Here is a 16477-nt window from a genome sequence, read left to right as displayed (position 1 = left end):
ATAATCAAGCGCTTACCGAAACGCATTTATATTTTGTATGCAATAAATACGCGCCTCCATCGTTAGTGATGTCACCTCACCACGAACGCTGATATTATCGCGATGAAGTGGGGAAGTGCGGTAGGGGGTACAGCCAGACTGGCTAGCCATGGCTAGCTCCGTAAACGCTCCAGCAGCACTCCTCTCCCATAGCGGGACTCCCTTCAGTCTCCAACAGCAGTAATTTTCTCTTTCTCACTTTCTCACCATTCTATCATTCTATTCTCACTCTCTGGAAGCGCAAGAGAGGCGCCGTTCGTGTGTTCGCAGTGATTTCTAGTCCCACATCATAAATGCTTTCATTAATAAGTCATCACTAAGTACCAAACTTGATCACAAGAAAACATGCGGTATCTGTCGGAAGAAGAGCTGAAGGGCTTCGAAAACTACGAGGTAAGGTATTACACACGAGTGAGGCGCGCTCGTGTCTTCCGATGTGGTACGATAACGCGAAGGTCTGCTTTGAGCCAACCTGGAAACCAGCTGCTGTTCTCTGGCCCTCCTTAACGTGTCGAGATCAAGCTTAGCTTGGCGACAGGAGCCAGTGATAGTTCAGTCGCAGGTGTGGTGTGGACATCGGAAGGATGGCTTTTGACCAGCTATTGCTCGTGCTTATCGGTGATGCGGCGCCCGGTCAACGCTTTGTGTCTTCTGTGCAGTATACGTGCAAGGATACCAGCCCGCTGAGCAACTACGTGATGCACCCGTTCTGGGACCAAGCAGTCAAGGTAGGAAAGGTCATGCGAAACGTCTACTTCGAGGGGCGTAGGTGATATTACGTATGCGACGGTGACCAACTCGCGTCCGTCACAGCTCGTGCCGCGTGGGGTGGCTCCGAACGTGCTCACGCTGTCGGGGTTCGTGCTCACGCTGGTCAACGTCGGCCTGCTGTCCTACTATGACTTCGCCTTCTTTGCATCGAGCGACCTCCACCCTGAGGCTCCACCGGTGCCGCCGTGGGTGTGGCTTGTGTGCGCGGTGAACCAGTTCCTGGCTCACACATTAGGTGAGTGAAACGGTACCATTGATTGACACGGAGGTCCCCGCACGCGTTGCGCGCCTCCAATGACCATGCCTTAGTGGGTTGCACAACGATGGCGACAAAATTGCGAGTGACGTCGCGTTGCGCGAAACAAACGCAGGCCAAGTGATGCACTGTACTATGTGCCCTAATGCCGTGTGGTGGGTGGGGTGTGCTGATCGAATTCCACCCTCGTGCGCTGTTGCCATCATTCACCTTTAGAACCTGAACTGGATGATATTTTGTTTGAGCCTCTTCATTACTTAAATTTATTGCAGAACCTTGTGCTTAATTCTGAGAAGTTGCTCTTATATTCGATACTTTAGGTAATTGACTTTGTAATTTCAAGTGGTAGAAATGGTACATGACTGATCGACTTTATTCATCTCGTAAGTGCTCTTGAGGTAACAAGTGGGAACGGCGTCACTATGGATCCATCAGTATATTAGCTGCAGTAGAATGCAGCCAAATATTGTCACAATCCCTACCAACTTACATGTGTAAAGGGCATCCAGTTTGTTTCTTGCAGCGTACATTGTTATTTAGGGGCCTTTAAGTAGCAAGCATACAACTCGGCTAGTGAGGAGACATTTCCTTGCGTTGCAAAAAAGCAACGGATGCATTTGATTTAAAATAATATGCACATGATGAAAGAAATGTGCAGTGTCTAATGTGAAGTCATTGTGCAATTTGGACTGTTTTATGCAAGTTTACTTATTCACAACTTATTACATTAAATTGTCTGCCGAGTACCACTTTAATTTGTGCTAGGGCATTCTAGATATATATACATGTAGGGTCACATGTATTCAAAAGTGTTTGAGTTCATGTGGTCTCGAAGGCACTATAACGAGTTCTTTAGTGCTTTGGCACTGATGTAACAAATTTCTTGTATAGAGAGTTCTCTTATAGTGTATATCATGATGTTTTGATCTTGACTTCACATTCTTGTCTTTCTCTGTGGTTTCATTTCTTTAAAGTTGAATAATGGCACAAGTGAGCTTGTTAGTATCTCTTCATAATATGAAACAGACAAGAAATGGCAGTACACATCACTGGCTCAGCTTTGTCACTGAGTCAGCACAACTGTAATTTCTTATCCCAACCTTTTGCACTGTTTTTATATAATGTTAATTCACTCTGATTATTTCCACCCAATTCATGCATGCATAAATTTTACCCCTTCAATTGGGTCATTCGTTTATTTCAAGCTTTTTTCCTTTTCTGTAAGCCAAACCATATGAAACTAATACAGCAGTTGTGGCCAAAATTTCTTCAAGGAAAGACATCCATAGGTTACTGGATAATCAAAGCATAGTTTGTATGAGTGGGACTCCCTGAAGGGCTAGTTGGCTCATTTCACCAATTGTTAACTGCACAAGCCGGGAAAAGAGGAACACGAGGAAAGTTAAAGTGCAGAACAGTGTGTATAGAAAATTTGGCTTGAAATATTTTGTGCTAACAGAGTAGTCAACTATAGACCGAGCAAAATGGGTTCTTGAGAAAAACACAATATGGAGGAAAATTTATGAAACCCCGCAGCGGTGTGTGCATCAGCAGGCATTTGGTGTGTTGCGACGCCATGTGCCCAAGCCCACAAGAGTTGGACCCTCCTGCATCTAACCGTGTGCAGCTTAGCGATGTCCAGTGAAAAGGGGATCCTAGGGATTGAGCCGATGCCAGGAGTTTGGGCCTTTATGGCCCCTCGGCTTCACTTAGACGGCACCCGCGAACTGACCCACCCGGGGGACATTGGTAGTTGCCTTTTCCTGTCTCTCTCTCCCTCAACCTTTGTCTTTCTCTCTCGCTTTCCATATCTCCCATCTTTTCTTCACTTCATTTTACTTCCAATATTCCAGGCAGCAAGGGTTAACCTGGTGTATTTTACCCTACCTTGGGTCTATTAGGTTACAGTAGCTATTTACAGCTGCCGTCTGCATTTCCTTCGGGTCTTGTACTGTCCCCTTGTTGCGCTCGGTAGTAGGTGGCTGGCATAGCTACCGAATATCCAGGAAACTTTATGGCAGAATCTTTTCCCCTCTTACCTGATCACCCTCAGAAAAGAGGGTGCACCGACGCAACATTTCATTTTACTTTCCGAAGCAGTGCCCCAACATATGTGAAGTACCATATCATACACGGCATAGGAAACACTTCTGCAAGGAAGCTGTGCCCATTTTTGATGGCAGAGAGCCTCGCACAAAAACTCGGACCAGCTTACAAGGCTTCAAAGATGTCTAGGGGAGATCGACTCCTAGAATAGAAAGAGAAAGAGGAAGCTTAAAAGGTTTCAGACGTCATTAGTATTTTTAATATATCAATCACGATTTCACCCCACTACTCATTAAACATAAACAGGAGCGCAATCTCTGAGGAAGACTTAATAAATTTGAGTGACGAGGAACTCCTTGAGGATTTTCGGGAATAAGGTGTCACAAAAGTGCAGTCCTTCGATGAAACAAACAAGAAATTCCCACAAAGCATGTCATTCTTACATTTGCCACCGGCATACTGCCCACTTCCCTTGAGGACATGTCAAGGTCAATGTCAGGCCTATGTTTTGGATCCGAGACGATGTTTTAAGTGTCAGAACTTTGGCCATGCTTCTCCTTCTAGTAGAGGCAAAGCAACATGTGCAGAATCCAGTTGCAATGATCATGACTCCGAAAACTAATTCTCCTCCGCTTTGTGTAAACTGCAAAGGTGCTCACCCTGCTACTCACAGTGATGTTCCGTTTGGAAAAAGGAAAAGGAAATCATGGCAATCACAGTAAAATAAAAGATATTAGTCTATGAAGCCAGGAGACGTCTATCACAGCTACCTAAACTCAACTATGGCAATGTGGTGCATCAGGGGGCAGTGCCACATAGGCCCCGCGAGCCTACAGGGTCTACTAGCAGTAGCCCTGCGGTGGCTCCTCCCGCCCCCTTGGTGGTGGCAGCCAATGCTGCCCCATCGCTTTCAAAAGCTCCGGAGACCATGGTCTCACAGGGTCACAATGCGGGCATCAAGGCCTGAGGCACCTGCCTCAGCGCCAATCGCTTAGTCCTCCAGTGCTTCTGAGAGTGCAATGGAGGCCGACACAAAAACACCAATGTCATTGATACCGAAGGACCAACGCTCTCTCGAGCACGGAAAGAGGGATAAGCCCCCAGTAACCGCTCAAAAAAAAAGTACAGGTAAGCTAACTGTTACCGTTCTTGCCTACAGTCGATGTCACCTTTAATTTGTATTGTCACCTTTAATTTGTAACCAATTTCTCTTCAAATATTCTTGGTTCTGTTACATTATGGCTTCTATTATACAGTGGAACTGCGGAGGTCTACTACATAACTTAGGTGACATAAAACACCTCATAAATAGTTTCTTCTCAGTTGCCTTTTGTTTACAGGAAACAAATGTAGGCCCAAAAAACCAAAATTTTTTAAAAGGTTTTTCTGTCTTTTGAAAAGACCAGGAAAACACCAGCCAACTTTCTGGAGGAGTTGCCGTTGCCTTGAAAGGCGGCACTTCCACCCGAGAAGTTAAACTGAATACTCCTTTTTAAGCGGTTGCCGTCACTATTTTCTCTTTTAAAATTATGGCCGTCTGTTCTTCGTATATAGCACCCCAAGAAAGTGCAACTTTAAAAGCTTTCACTCTAAAAGCTTTAAAAAGCTTGAAAGAACTTGAAAAGCTGATTGAACAGCTACCGGACCCTTTTACGCTTGTAGCCGATTGTAATGCCCATTGTACTTTTTGGGGAAGTGAATACCCGCCGTGGTTGCTCAGTGGCTATGGCGTTGGGCTGCTGAGCACGGGGTCGCGGGATCGAATCCCTGCCACGGCGGCCGCATTTCGATGGGGGCGAAATGCGAAAACACCAGTGTGCTTAGATTTAGGTGCACGTTAAAGAACCCCAGGTGGTCAAAATTTCCGGAGTCCTCCACTACGGCATGCCTCATAATCAGAAAGTGGTTTTGGCACGTAAAACCCCAAATATTATTATTATTTGGGGAAGTGAAAAAGCTCACCAAAGATGACAACTCATAAAACATTTTATTCTATCTAATAACATCTGTCTTTTAAATTCAGGTGCACCTACATATTTTTACCCTACGTCACATAACTTTAGCTGTCTTGATTTAGCTCCGTTCACCTTCTCTTTTCATTGATTTTAACTGGGAAGTATTGGACAATCCATACAGCAATGACCATTTACCTGCCATAATCAAACTGGCATCAACTTTACCCATCATCACCTGCAGGCCACATCATTGGAAAATCCAGCTGGCAGACTGGCCGCTTTTCACAGAAACTGCCAAACTTGAAGAAAATTTTTCTGCCCATCTGGGTGTCGATGAGGTTAATGAAAAATTTACTAATTGCATAATCACGTCAGCTGAAAGAGCTATACCCCAATCTACTGGAGAACATCGAAAGAAATTAAACCCGTGTTTGACAGAGGAAGTACTGTAGCAAAGAAAGAACAGAATAAGGCCTGGGGCACTCTTCGTGGATACCCAACTTGCAACAGCCTAGTTAATTTCAAACAGAAAAAAGCCAGTGTGCGATACATTCGTAGACAAGCCGAATAACAGTCTTGGCAGAAATATGTCTCCTCAGTTAGTAGTTCAATCACCCCCAAACGCACGTGGGAACAGGTAAAGAAGTTCAAAGAGGATTATTCATCCTCACGGAGCAAGAAACATTTAGGAGAGGAAACTCCGCTGTTTGCGGCAACCAGAAAAGTTCACAAGCCTGCGGAGCCGTTATCGTGCTGGCGGCCTGGAAAGAAATTACCACCGTTGAAAGCGCGCCGGTGCCCGGGCGCTGCATTTTTAATTTTTTTCACCGCGGCTTCTACGACGCGCCGCATGGCGCCGCCACTGTATATGGCCCCGTCGGCGCATACAACAATTGTGACTTTATCTGGTCACCCGCGCTCGCTCGCGCTGACGGGAGTTTCACCTCCTAAATGTCTTACTCTGTGCTCATCCTGCACAACTCCCTTACTTTTAAGTCCTGGTGCACAAAACAACACTCCAAGAACAAGCAAAGATTTTGGGGGAACACTTCTACGGAGTATTCAGTTCAGCCAACTACACAGACACATTTTTTAACATACAAAAACTCTGCCGAGAAACAAAGATTGCCAACAGGTGCATCCAATCAATTGTACAATGCTCCCCTCCCTCTCCCAAAATTAAGTAACATACTTTCTGCTGGAAAGAACACTGCAGTTGGCACGGACTGCATCCACTACACTATGCTTGCCCACCTTTCAGAAACCTCAATAAAAGCATTACTAAAATTCTTTAACAAGATCTGAGAAACTGGTGAAATGCCAAAAACATGGAAAAATGCCATAATCATACCTTTTCTAAAATCTGTAACAATCCGAACGTCCCCCAGCAGCTACAGCCCCATTGCTCTCACCAGTTGTTTGGCAAAGTCATACGAACGTGTTGTGAAAACCAGACTAATTTTTACCGTCGAAACAGAAAAGTCCTTAAACATACGTCAGTGCGTATTTGGAAAGACCGGATGTGCTTTGTAGACGATCACATGGAAGAAGACTGGACAGGCGTCCTTGTGATCATCTACAAAGCGCATCCAATCTTTCCAAGTACAATGAACCAACTTGCCCAGCAACGCATTCTGCTAAACTACATCAGTGCGGTTATAAAAAGCATTGTTCTACAACTGATCACCTGGTCCGATTAGAACATCAAATATACAATGCCTTTTTACACAAACACCACTGCCTAGCTATCTTTTTCGACTTGGAGAAGGCATATGACACCACATGGAGATTTGGCAGACTTAAGGATTCGGGGCAAAATGCTGAAGTGCCTCTCTGACTTTATATCCGATCGAACATTCCAGGTGTGTCTTGGCAGAGTGCTGTCACGTGTATTCACCCGAGAAAATGGTGTGCCTCAGGGCTTTATTTTCGGTGAGGGCCTTTTAAGTGCAACGCTGTTAGTGGTTAAAAGGAACTCTGTTAAAAAGGTCATACCATCTACCCTTATGCATTCTCGTTACGTTGGTGATCTCCAAATTACTTTCTGCGCATCTAACATAACATGTAAACGGCAGATTCAAATCACTCTAAACAAATTGACACAATAGGCTAATGCAAACAGCTTCCGTTTTTTATTGGAAAAAACTGTTGCCGTGATGTTTTATCAGAAGAAGGGCTTACAACTGGACCCCTTCCTGAAACTAAATAACATGGTACTTCCAGTTAAACAAGAACTTCAGCTTTTAGGGTCATATTCGATAAAAAACTAAATTTTCTTAGACACAGTAATAACCTAAAGGTTCAAACAAATGAGGCAATTAATCTCCTAAAAGTCCTGTCTGGACACAACACCCGTTCAGACAGCACGCTTAGTGTTGAGAGAGCGGCACGAATCTCTTGACTGCTCTCTCGACTGGTGACGGCGGCGGTGCCCTAGGTGACATCCTACATATACTACACACTTAAGTAAAGACCAGACCGTTCGTTTCTGCTGGGTCTCAAGCCACGATCCCTGGAAATGACAAGCAGATGAATGTGCAACAAGTGCAATAAATCTGAATGTTTTTAACATACCTGTTAGGGATGGGATTTAAGCTGTTTGCAAGTCACTAATCTCTAACTGGCAACATGTATGGAAATTGAAAGACAACAATAAACTTCGACTAATTAAACCTGTCCTTGGGGAGTAGGAGACATGCTTCATAGGACTAATTCTTTGTCAATTTTGGATAGGCCACAAGCGCATCACACATATTTACTTATTGAGAGAGGAGGGACAACCAAGATGTGACAAATGCCATGAACTATTAACAGTACTACACATTCTAATTGTGTGTCCACATCTTGAAATGCACAGGCGAAAGTACTTCCACATATTATATTCCCCATTTCACCTGATGTTGATGTTAGGAGATGATGCACTGATACCTCTGACTGATGTTCTTAAGTAGGTTTTTAAGTACTCCAGGGTATGCTGCATTTACTAACGAAATTTTATCACCCTGTGTTTGCACAGCATAGCCATAGTCACTTTTATGCCAATAAACCCAACCAACTGAAATTTATGAAAAGAGAATGTGATACATGTGACATATGAATGGCAGCATTTCCTTTCATTGGGTAAAGAGCTCTGCCTTATAATGGGTGGCAAGACCAAATGACAGAACTCTTTCAAATAGGTTTCCTTGGCTTTGCATGTTTTGCCAAACTTTATTTTGCATTGCTTACAATGAAGCCCAAAATTCTCTTCATATCGTCTTCATAGTCCATGTAACAATACATAGGAGACAAACTTCGAGTACGTTTTGATTAAAATGACCTTGTTGACCAGATCTCACCTATAAACATTCCAAGTTGTCATGCTGCAGCAATGTAATTGCACAAGTGAGGATCAAGAGTGCCAGCGGTTCCTGTTGCTATAGGAAATCTTTAAGTGTCACATAATTCAGGCAACACTCTGCAGTTGCAATTCAGTGTAGCCTCTCTCATAAATGCTGCACTGCTCTGGGACCTTATACCGAACCAATCTCATCGATCTAATGCAGATGGAATCGATGGAAAGCATGCCCGCCGCACTGGGAGCAGTGGTCCACTGGGCGAGCTCTTTGACCACGGTTTGGACAGCTGGGCAACGCTGTTCATGCCAGTGTGCCTGTACTCGGTGTTTGGCCGTGCTGAGATGAGCTGCAACACATGGCGCTTCCTGCTTGTCCTGTGCAACATCCACTTCTGCTTCATTCTATCCCACTGGGAGAAGTACAACACTGGCATTCTCTACTTGCCTTGGGGATATGACATTTCCCAGATGGTGCGTTGGAAAGAGTGACACACCATGTTTTCACGGAAAGGGGCTGTCATCAGACAGCTGCTGTGCAGTCTCTCCTCTATATTTAGGTCACAGGGTTTTATCAAGTTCTGTAGTTTACATGTTATTGAAGTAAATGGCGCTATGACATTAATAAGTGTAGTCAGCCACATGCAACTCCTGCTGACTCATGGATAAATCACCTTCAGACATACGACATATGAGTTCTTTAAGCTCACTATGACTGATTAAGCTTAATAAAAATTAAGCTATGGTATGCTGTGATGCTATGTTGTTGCCCATGTTTAAGGCCTGCCTGCATTGTTGGCAGTATATGTGTTTGTGCAATGTTCTGCTGTACCTGCTAGTAGTGCATTTAGTACATATTTGGCTCGGGCAAGTCAGGCAGCAGTGGAGAAGTGCTGCGCCCATAACAAAAGGCTCACACTGCCCTCAAAATGTGAAAGGTGAACAAGGAGAAGGCAATAACGAAACTAAATGTAGGAGAATTAATGGAGGCTACCATCACTGACTTGCTTGTACATAAAGTTCTACAAAGTTCAATAGGTTCCTGCTAAGGTGAACGTGAACAGGCTTTGGATAGGATAGGGATAACTTTAATAAAGTGCCAGCAAACGACGGTTTAACATGTTGTGACGCTGGCCAAGCGTCGACCCGGGGTTATACCCTACTCTGCACTACCCCAGTTGGGCCCGTTTGTAGTGGTTCATGAGGCTTGTGCTTTTCGAGCGCACCCCGGGCCTGCAGGACGGCCCATAGTTGTGTGTCCTTGTCTGCAGACTGCAGTGCACCTTGAAGTTCGGGCGGGTAAGTCCTGGAGGTAGCTGCCGTCGGGAACCTGGCACAGTCCCACATGATGTGCCATTGTGCCACAAACACCGCACAGCCCACTCGGATAGAGCTCTGGGTGAAGCACATGCAGCATTGCGGGGGCGAGGAGTGACGCGGTCTGTAATTGCTTTAGGATTACAGCCTCCTCCCGACTGAGTGCCGGGTGGGGAGGTGGCATTGTCCGTCGAGCTAAGCGGTAACACTTGGTTACTTCGGCGTAGCTGGTCAATCTGTCCTTCGTTTCGAACCACCACGCGGAACGGTCGCTCTGGGGGACGCAGAAGGTAAGCGCTCGCGCCGCCGACTGGGCCGTCTCGCTGTGGTTCGGTGAGGATGCACACTCGCTGGCGTGCGCCGGTAATCACTTGATACGGATGGTGCTGTCGCAGTCTTGAAGTTGGAGCTTGCCGGTGATGGCGGCCGCCGGCGCGCATATTCGCCCCTTGGCAAAGTTGCACACGGCATTCCTCGAGTCGCTGAGCATGGTGCGACACTCGGCCTCGGTGATTGCCAGAGCGATGGCAACCTCCTCAGCGTCTGTAGCGTTCGTGCACCACACGCTCGCTGCCATTGTCTTGGTGCCGGTAGCCGCCACAACGACCACTGCCGCGAAGCCTTCCCACTTGTATTCCGCTGCGTCCACGTACTGGGCGTGCGGGTCTTGGGCGTGTTGTTCGGTGAGAGCCTTGGCCCGCGCCTGCCGCCGTTCTTGGTTGTACTCTGGGTGCATGTTCTTCGGGATGGGGTCCACGTAAATGTGGGCTCACGCCTCATTTGTGATCTCGCACGGTTGCCGGCTGGGAGCTTCAGGGTTGTAACCCAGGGACGTCAGTATACTGCGGCCTGTCTTGGTGGTAGAGAGGTGCTCGATTTGCGCGGTGAGCTGCGCCTCGGCTATTTCTTCTGGGGTGTTATGGACGCCGAGCTGCAGGAGGCGAGCCGTACTCGTGGTCTCCATTAAGCCCAGCGCCGTCTTGTAAGCTCGTCTGATCAGCGTGTTGATCTTGGTCCTGTCAGTGACGTGCCAGTTGAGGTAGGCTGCAACGTAGGCGATGTGACTGATCACGAACGACTGGACAAGGCGCACGAGACTGTCTTCACGCATGCCCGCCCGTCGTGTAGAGACTCGGTGTATGAGCCGGATGGTGTCCATTGCCTTGGTGGTAAGCTTGTTGATGGTCTCGTCGTTGCGGCCGCTCTTGTTTAGCAGCAGGCCCAGGACCCTGATCTTGGGAACTTCGGGGATGCGTTGCCCCGATGCAGTCACAATCTTGATGTGGTCGCACTTCCGAAGAGGAGCGTGCTTCTGTCCTGGTCGAAGCGGTGTGAGGACGAACAGCTCAGATTTGGCGGGCGAGCACATTAGGCCTGTGCCGTCAAGGTGCTGCTCGATGCTGGCATCGGTGCCGCCAGCCGCCCACAGGGTAATGTCGTCGGTGTAGATCGTATGCCGGACTCCGGTCCCCGCTACTGTCCTCGCTACCCCGATCATGATGAGGTTAAAGAGCAACGGCGAGATGACCGAGCCCTGTGGAGTACCCGTGCTGCCGAGCTTGTGTTTGGGGAGCTTGAGGTCTCCGGCGTGCAGTTCCACCGTGTGGTTGGTCGAGAACTCTTGAATATAATTGTAACTCGTTACCCCCATGTTGAGTCTTGATACTTATGCTAATATGGCTGAGTGTTTGACTTTGTCGAATGCACTTTGTAACTCGAGCCCCAGAATTACTTTGCTGCCTTGTGTCGTGTTGTCGATGATTTCTTGTTTGAGTTGTAACATGGCATCTTGTGTGCTGAGTTTGCACCGGAAGCCGATCATCGTGTCAGGATAGAGGCCTTCCTTCTCTAGGTATTCCTGCCACCGGTTGGCGACCACGTGCTCCAGCACCTTGCCCACGCAGGACGTCAGCAAGATGGGACGCAGGTTGCCGATGTCCAGTGGTTTGCCCGGTTTCAGAATCAGGATCGCTCTTGCCGTTTTCCACTGTCGAGGGAGCTTGCCCAAATGCCAGCATTCATTGAAGTAAAGGGTTAGGGCCTCTATCGAAGCATCGTCCAGGTTGCGTAGCATCTTGTTGGTAATGAGATCGGGGCCGGCTGCTGAGCAGGTGTTGAGCTCGTGCAGCACTACCCCCACCTCTGATATGGTAATCTCTCGGTCAAGCGACGCGCTGGGCAGCCCCCTGTACGGCGGGTGGGTTTCCGTTGGCGTGTCTGGCAGATACTTGGCTTCCAGGTTCCTGATAACAGCGTCTTTTCCTTGTTGTGTGATGGTGTGCATGAGGCGGGCCAGGCGGTCGCACTGGTATGACTTGGTCTTTGTTTCGTCTAGGAGGTGCCCAAATAGATTCCATGTGCAACTGCGATGCAGTTCCCTGTCAGCTCGGTTGCAGATTTCGTTCCACTGCTGATGTCACAGGAGCATGCAATGGTGTTCAATGGCACTGTTTAAATCAGCCACCTTCTTCCTCAATTTGCGATTCAACCGGTGCTGCTTCCAATGTGCCTGCATCGAACGTTTGGCCTCGATCAGATGGACCAGGCCATGATGATGACGTCCTCGTCTGTTTCTATGGTCTTTGTGGCTGAGCGAACTGCATCGTGGAGCTCCACCGTCCAGGTTTCAATCTCTGTGATGTCTTGTGCTGTGGCGAGGCGTCCCTTACGGAATCCGTCCCATTCCGTCCACTTGTGTATAATGGTATTGCTCCGTAATTGGTTGGGTATCGTAATTTCGAGGATGTAGTGGTCACTGCCCAAGTTGACGCCCGTGTTGTGCCATATTACTTTGCCTGTGTGGTCATTTTTGATGAATTTAAGGTCTGGTGTGGTGTCTCATGCTACGGAGTTGCCGATGCACGTAGGATGCGCGGGGTCCGTGATTAGGACACAGTTGTGGTCCAGGGTATCCTGTAATAAGTCCCGTCCCTTGGCTGTGTCCTTCACGTAACCCCACGCTCGATGGGCGGCATTGAAGTCCCCTCCGATCAGCAACATGTTGTCTTTGGCTTGGGTGCTGGCTGTGTGTAGTAGGGTCTTAAATTTCTGTGTTTGGTGCTTGGGGTTACTGTAGATGTTGGTGATGAACAGGCTGCCTTTCCATTGTTTGCTTGGGATGATTTCGGTGAAGGCGTATTCCACCTTGCTGCGGCCGTGTTTGAGTTGGTGCTCGATGAACGTGAGCCCTTTGCGGACGAACGTGCAGAAGCCCCGTCCCTACGCTTGGCTAACGTGAGCGCGATACCCAGGGAGGGTGGGGGTCACCGTCATTGTTTCTTGCAGCAGGATAATGTCGGGTTTCTTGTTTACTGTGGTAATATATTGTTGCAGCACTGCTTTCTTGTTGTTGTAACTGTGGCAGTTCCACTGCCAGACCTTAAGGTCCGGCAGCGATCCTATTGTGGATTGGGGTCTGGACATAGTTGTGGCGAAGGTGGGGCTTGCGTCTGTTCTTGGAGGTATGGGTGGTTGGCGAATTCCACTGAAAAGATGGGGCTGCGCACTATGGGCTTGAGGGTGTGTTCAATGAATTCGAAACGCTCTTGTATGGTGCGGAAGGACATGGTGATCAGTTCCTCCAGCCGCGCCAGTCGGTCACGGCAGCTGTGCTGGCGCAGAAGTTGGCGAGCGCTTCAATTTTGGCTTCGAGCTGAGTATCCAATTGGGTCAGGTCCTTGTATTGTCGTGATGAAGTGCCTGTTCGTTTCTTGGTGGCTGGGTCAGTGGTCTTCTCCTCCTGGGGCGCGTCTTAGGTTTTGTCCTTTGATTCTGTGCCTTGGTGAGATAGCGTGTCGGTGTTCTGCTCGGGGACAGCGGTGGGTGTAGGTTCGGTGCGTGCTCATTTCTTGGGGGTTATATCAGTGGTCTTCTCCTCCTGGGGCTCGTCTTGGGTTGTGTCCATTGATTGTATGCCTTGGTGTGATGGCGTGTCGGTGGTGGGTGTAGGTGTCTCGAGTGGCTGAGCTGGGTCTGTCCTTGGATGGGCTTGCTGTGCTTGAAGTTCTTTCTTTACCTCGGCTTGCTTGCTCTCATTGGTTGCGCGGAGTTGTTCGAGTTCCTTGTAGTAGGGGCTGGTAATCCACGCCTGCCAGCTGCTCGGAGTGCTTCGACCAGTAGTGGCGCTGTTGGAGCTGGCGCTGCTGCCTTTAACTTCACCCTTGGCTACATTGGCCCAGCTGACTTTGTCACGGGAGCGCGATCGCTTTGTGCCGTAGCTGTTCCTGTCTGACGAGTCACGGCCACGGGATGTGCTGTGCGAGGCATGACGGGAAGCGTAACGTGATGCGTGGCGTGAGGCATGGCGCGACGCGCTGCAGGATCCGCCATGAGAAGCGCTGCGCAAGCGGGAGCGTCCAAGGCGTGGAAAGGAGCTTGATTCAAGTGCTTGCTTTCGCTGTTCTTCAGCGTTACGGCGTTCCCATCGCCGTCGCCACATGACGTATGGAACCTTGTATTTGGCTCTGCAGAGGCGGTCCCCAGCGGGGTGTTCTTCGCCACAGAGCTTGCACTTGAGGACACACTTGTGGCCCTCTCTAGGATTATAAACACCGCATGAAAGACAAACATGTACGTTCGGTGTGGGGCACACGTCACGCCTGTGGCCGACCTTGCCGCATACTTTGCAAACTTCTATTTGCTTCCTGTAGAGACTGCACGGATAGAGCATGGATCCATAACGCACATACTTAGGAACCTTGATACCGTTGAATACTACGATTATTGTCGTCATGTTCCCGATACGCTTCACCCCCACGGCGAGGGGGTTGTACTTTGTAACGACCTACTGCATTATTTCGGCTTCGTTGGCCTCGAGTGCTATGCCCCTGATCACGCCCTTGACTGTGTCGTGGGTGGTCATTCCGTAAGCGCTCACTTCGTATATTTTGCCTTGGACGTTGACAGCTTGTATTCGAGCATACTTCTTCGCTCGCTCCTCGCACGGAGTGCTGAGCACCATGATGTTCTGATGGGTATTGGGACACGCCATATCCTCAGCTCGATCTGCCTTCTCAATTTTCGCTGCCGCCATGATGGCAGTAGCCACGCATGTAGCTCCCTCCTTGGAAATATCGAGCCCTCCGCGGGGCCGCACGACGATCTTAATTTCTTCCGCAGGCATTGTGGGCATGCGAGCTGTCCAAATAACTGCAGTCCTTACGTTCTTGTTGAATTTAGTCTTCTGCTGAGAGCTCGCAGTATCGGTACGAAAATTTGACTCGCCCTGCGTTGCTTGCAGGAGTGTTCGGCTCGTATGCCCACCGTTGTGGAGCCATCCAGGCATGCGATGAAATTCCTCGTGCATAATTTCTTCTCCCTCTACTTTGGAGAATCTACTTTGGCTTTGGAAAATCTCTTGTTGAAAGCCCAGCTCCAATGTAGTGAATCTGTGGGAAACCAAGCAAGAAGTCCTTGTGCTTTCCAGCTTTTCAGAGAACAGCCGCTGACTTGCACTCCAGGATATAAACTGGTCTAAGAAGTATATTTGTACAGGAAGTATAACTATTCATGTTTTATCATCCCAGGGCTTTAGTACATTCCCCAGTTTATTTATGTTGTTAACAGGTATCATACAAGTGTATGTGTTGGGTTATATACAATAAGTTCACAAAGACATTTCACTCCTCATATGATACATAGCTGAACACCCTATTTGGCCTTTCACTTAAATTATTTAAAAGTATGCTTGTAGCAAACCCTTCAACTTAAAAAAAATGATAATAAGCCAGGTGCTATAGCAGCCTTGCTGAGTGCTCTGTTTCAAAATTTGCCCTGCATTGTCTTTGGGTTGAAAGCCAGCTGAACCGTTTTTCTTTTTTTTTTTTTTTCCTGTGTAGATTCTTCTCGGGAGCTTCGTGCTGACCTACTTGCATTCATATCGACTGTGGAAGTTCACCATTCTTGGATTCGGTGCTGGTGAATGCCTTGAACTGACATTACATGGTTAGTCACTGGGGCCTTATTTTCCCTCTCTGCTCTTGCTGACTGCTTTTGGGTGGCACTGGAATACAGAAGCATCCACATTCTCAGATTTAGGTGCACATTAACTCTTTCGTTACCGCGCCTGTAAAAATTGATCAATTTGATCGGCAGTTTACTATGCGCTGTTGAACATTTCTGTTTTAATTCCACTAGCAACATCTTGCACCATCCGAAATGATGAGTCAACTATTTGTCAAATTTGACCACATTTGGCAGATTGGGGAGTCTGGAAAAATAAAACGTTGACTGGAGGTATCATTGAAACCACCCTCCAAAACTCCTAGCACTTCTTCAAAAAAAGATGCAAAGTTTGCATTTTGGTTGGCTCAGCAACATAATCGTTGAATGACAGCAGCAGTGGAGATGCAGAAGCTTCCGTTGTGTTGTCGAATTTTTCGATCCAACATATGGATTGTTTTATAGGGACAATAAAGGGGGGTGGGGCGGGGGGGCAAATACTAAGTTGACATAGACTGTTTAAATACCATTCCAGAAACCTCGCAACGCTTGTTCCATGCCAAGAAAAGACTGTTCAGGAGAAAATTGCATCTGAAGGGTCCGAATACCTTTTTCAAAATTCAAATCTTCTGCCACCTAACCGGGGGAGTGGTGACATTGCATACGCCATCACCGCCGTTTGCTGCCGTCAGCGAGTAAAACGGTGCCCGAGAGACGGCAATACCGAGCCAAGACAAAGCGGTGAATTCGCTGCTGCAGCTGTTTTCTGGTCAAGTGGCGTAGACCGTTCGGGCATCCTGCGACATCGCATGGAAGTTG

General features: G+C 47.9%; 1 protein-coding gene across 2 annotated transcripts in view; it reads left to right on the top strand.

Moving 5' to 3' along the window:
* Positions 1-77: 77 nt before the first annotated feature.
* The window catches only part of LOC142557734 (ethanolaminephosphotransferase 1), a 46692-nt gene continuing 30292 nt past the window's right edge, over positions 78-16477 (top strand). Inside the window, exons 1-5 of one of the 2 annotated variants that reach the window (XM_075669792.1) lie at positions 78-219; positions 699-767; positions 853-1045; positions 8613-8875; positions 15556-15661. In XM_075669792.1, the coding sequence (XP_075525907.1) occupies positions 738-767; positions 853-1045; positions 8613-8875; positions 15556-15661 (592 nt within the window). In that variant the 5' untranslated portion in view covers positions 78-219; positions 699-737. The other variant, XM_075669791.1, reaches the window with a different exon arrangement.

This window comes from Dermacentor variabilis, chromosome 9, assembly GCF_050947875.1.
Source record: "Dermacentor variabilis isolate Ectoservices chromosome 9, ASM5094787v1, whole genome shotgun sequence".
Taxonomy (NCBI): domain Eukaryota; kingdom Metazoa; phylum Arthropoda; class Arachnida; order Ixodida; family Ixodidae; genus Dermacentor; species Dermacentor variabilis.
The sequence above is the reverse complement of the archived record's forward strand: the minus strand, read 5'-3'. Positions and strand labels throughout refer to the sequence as shown.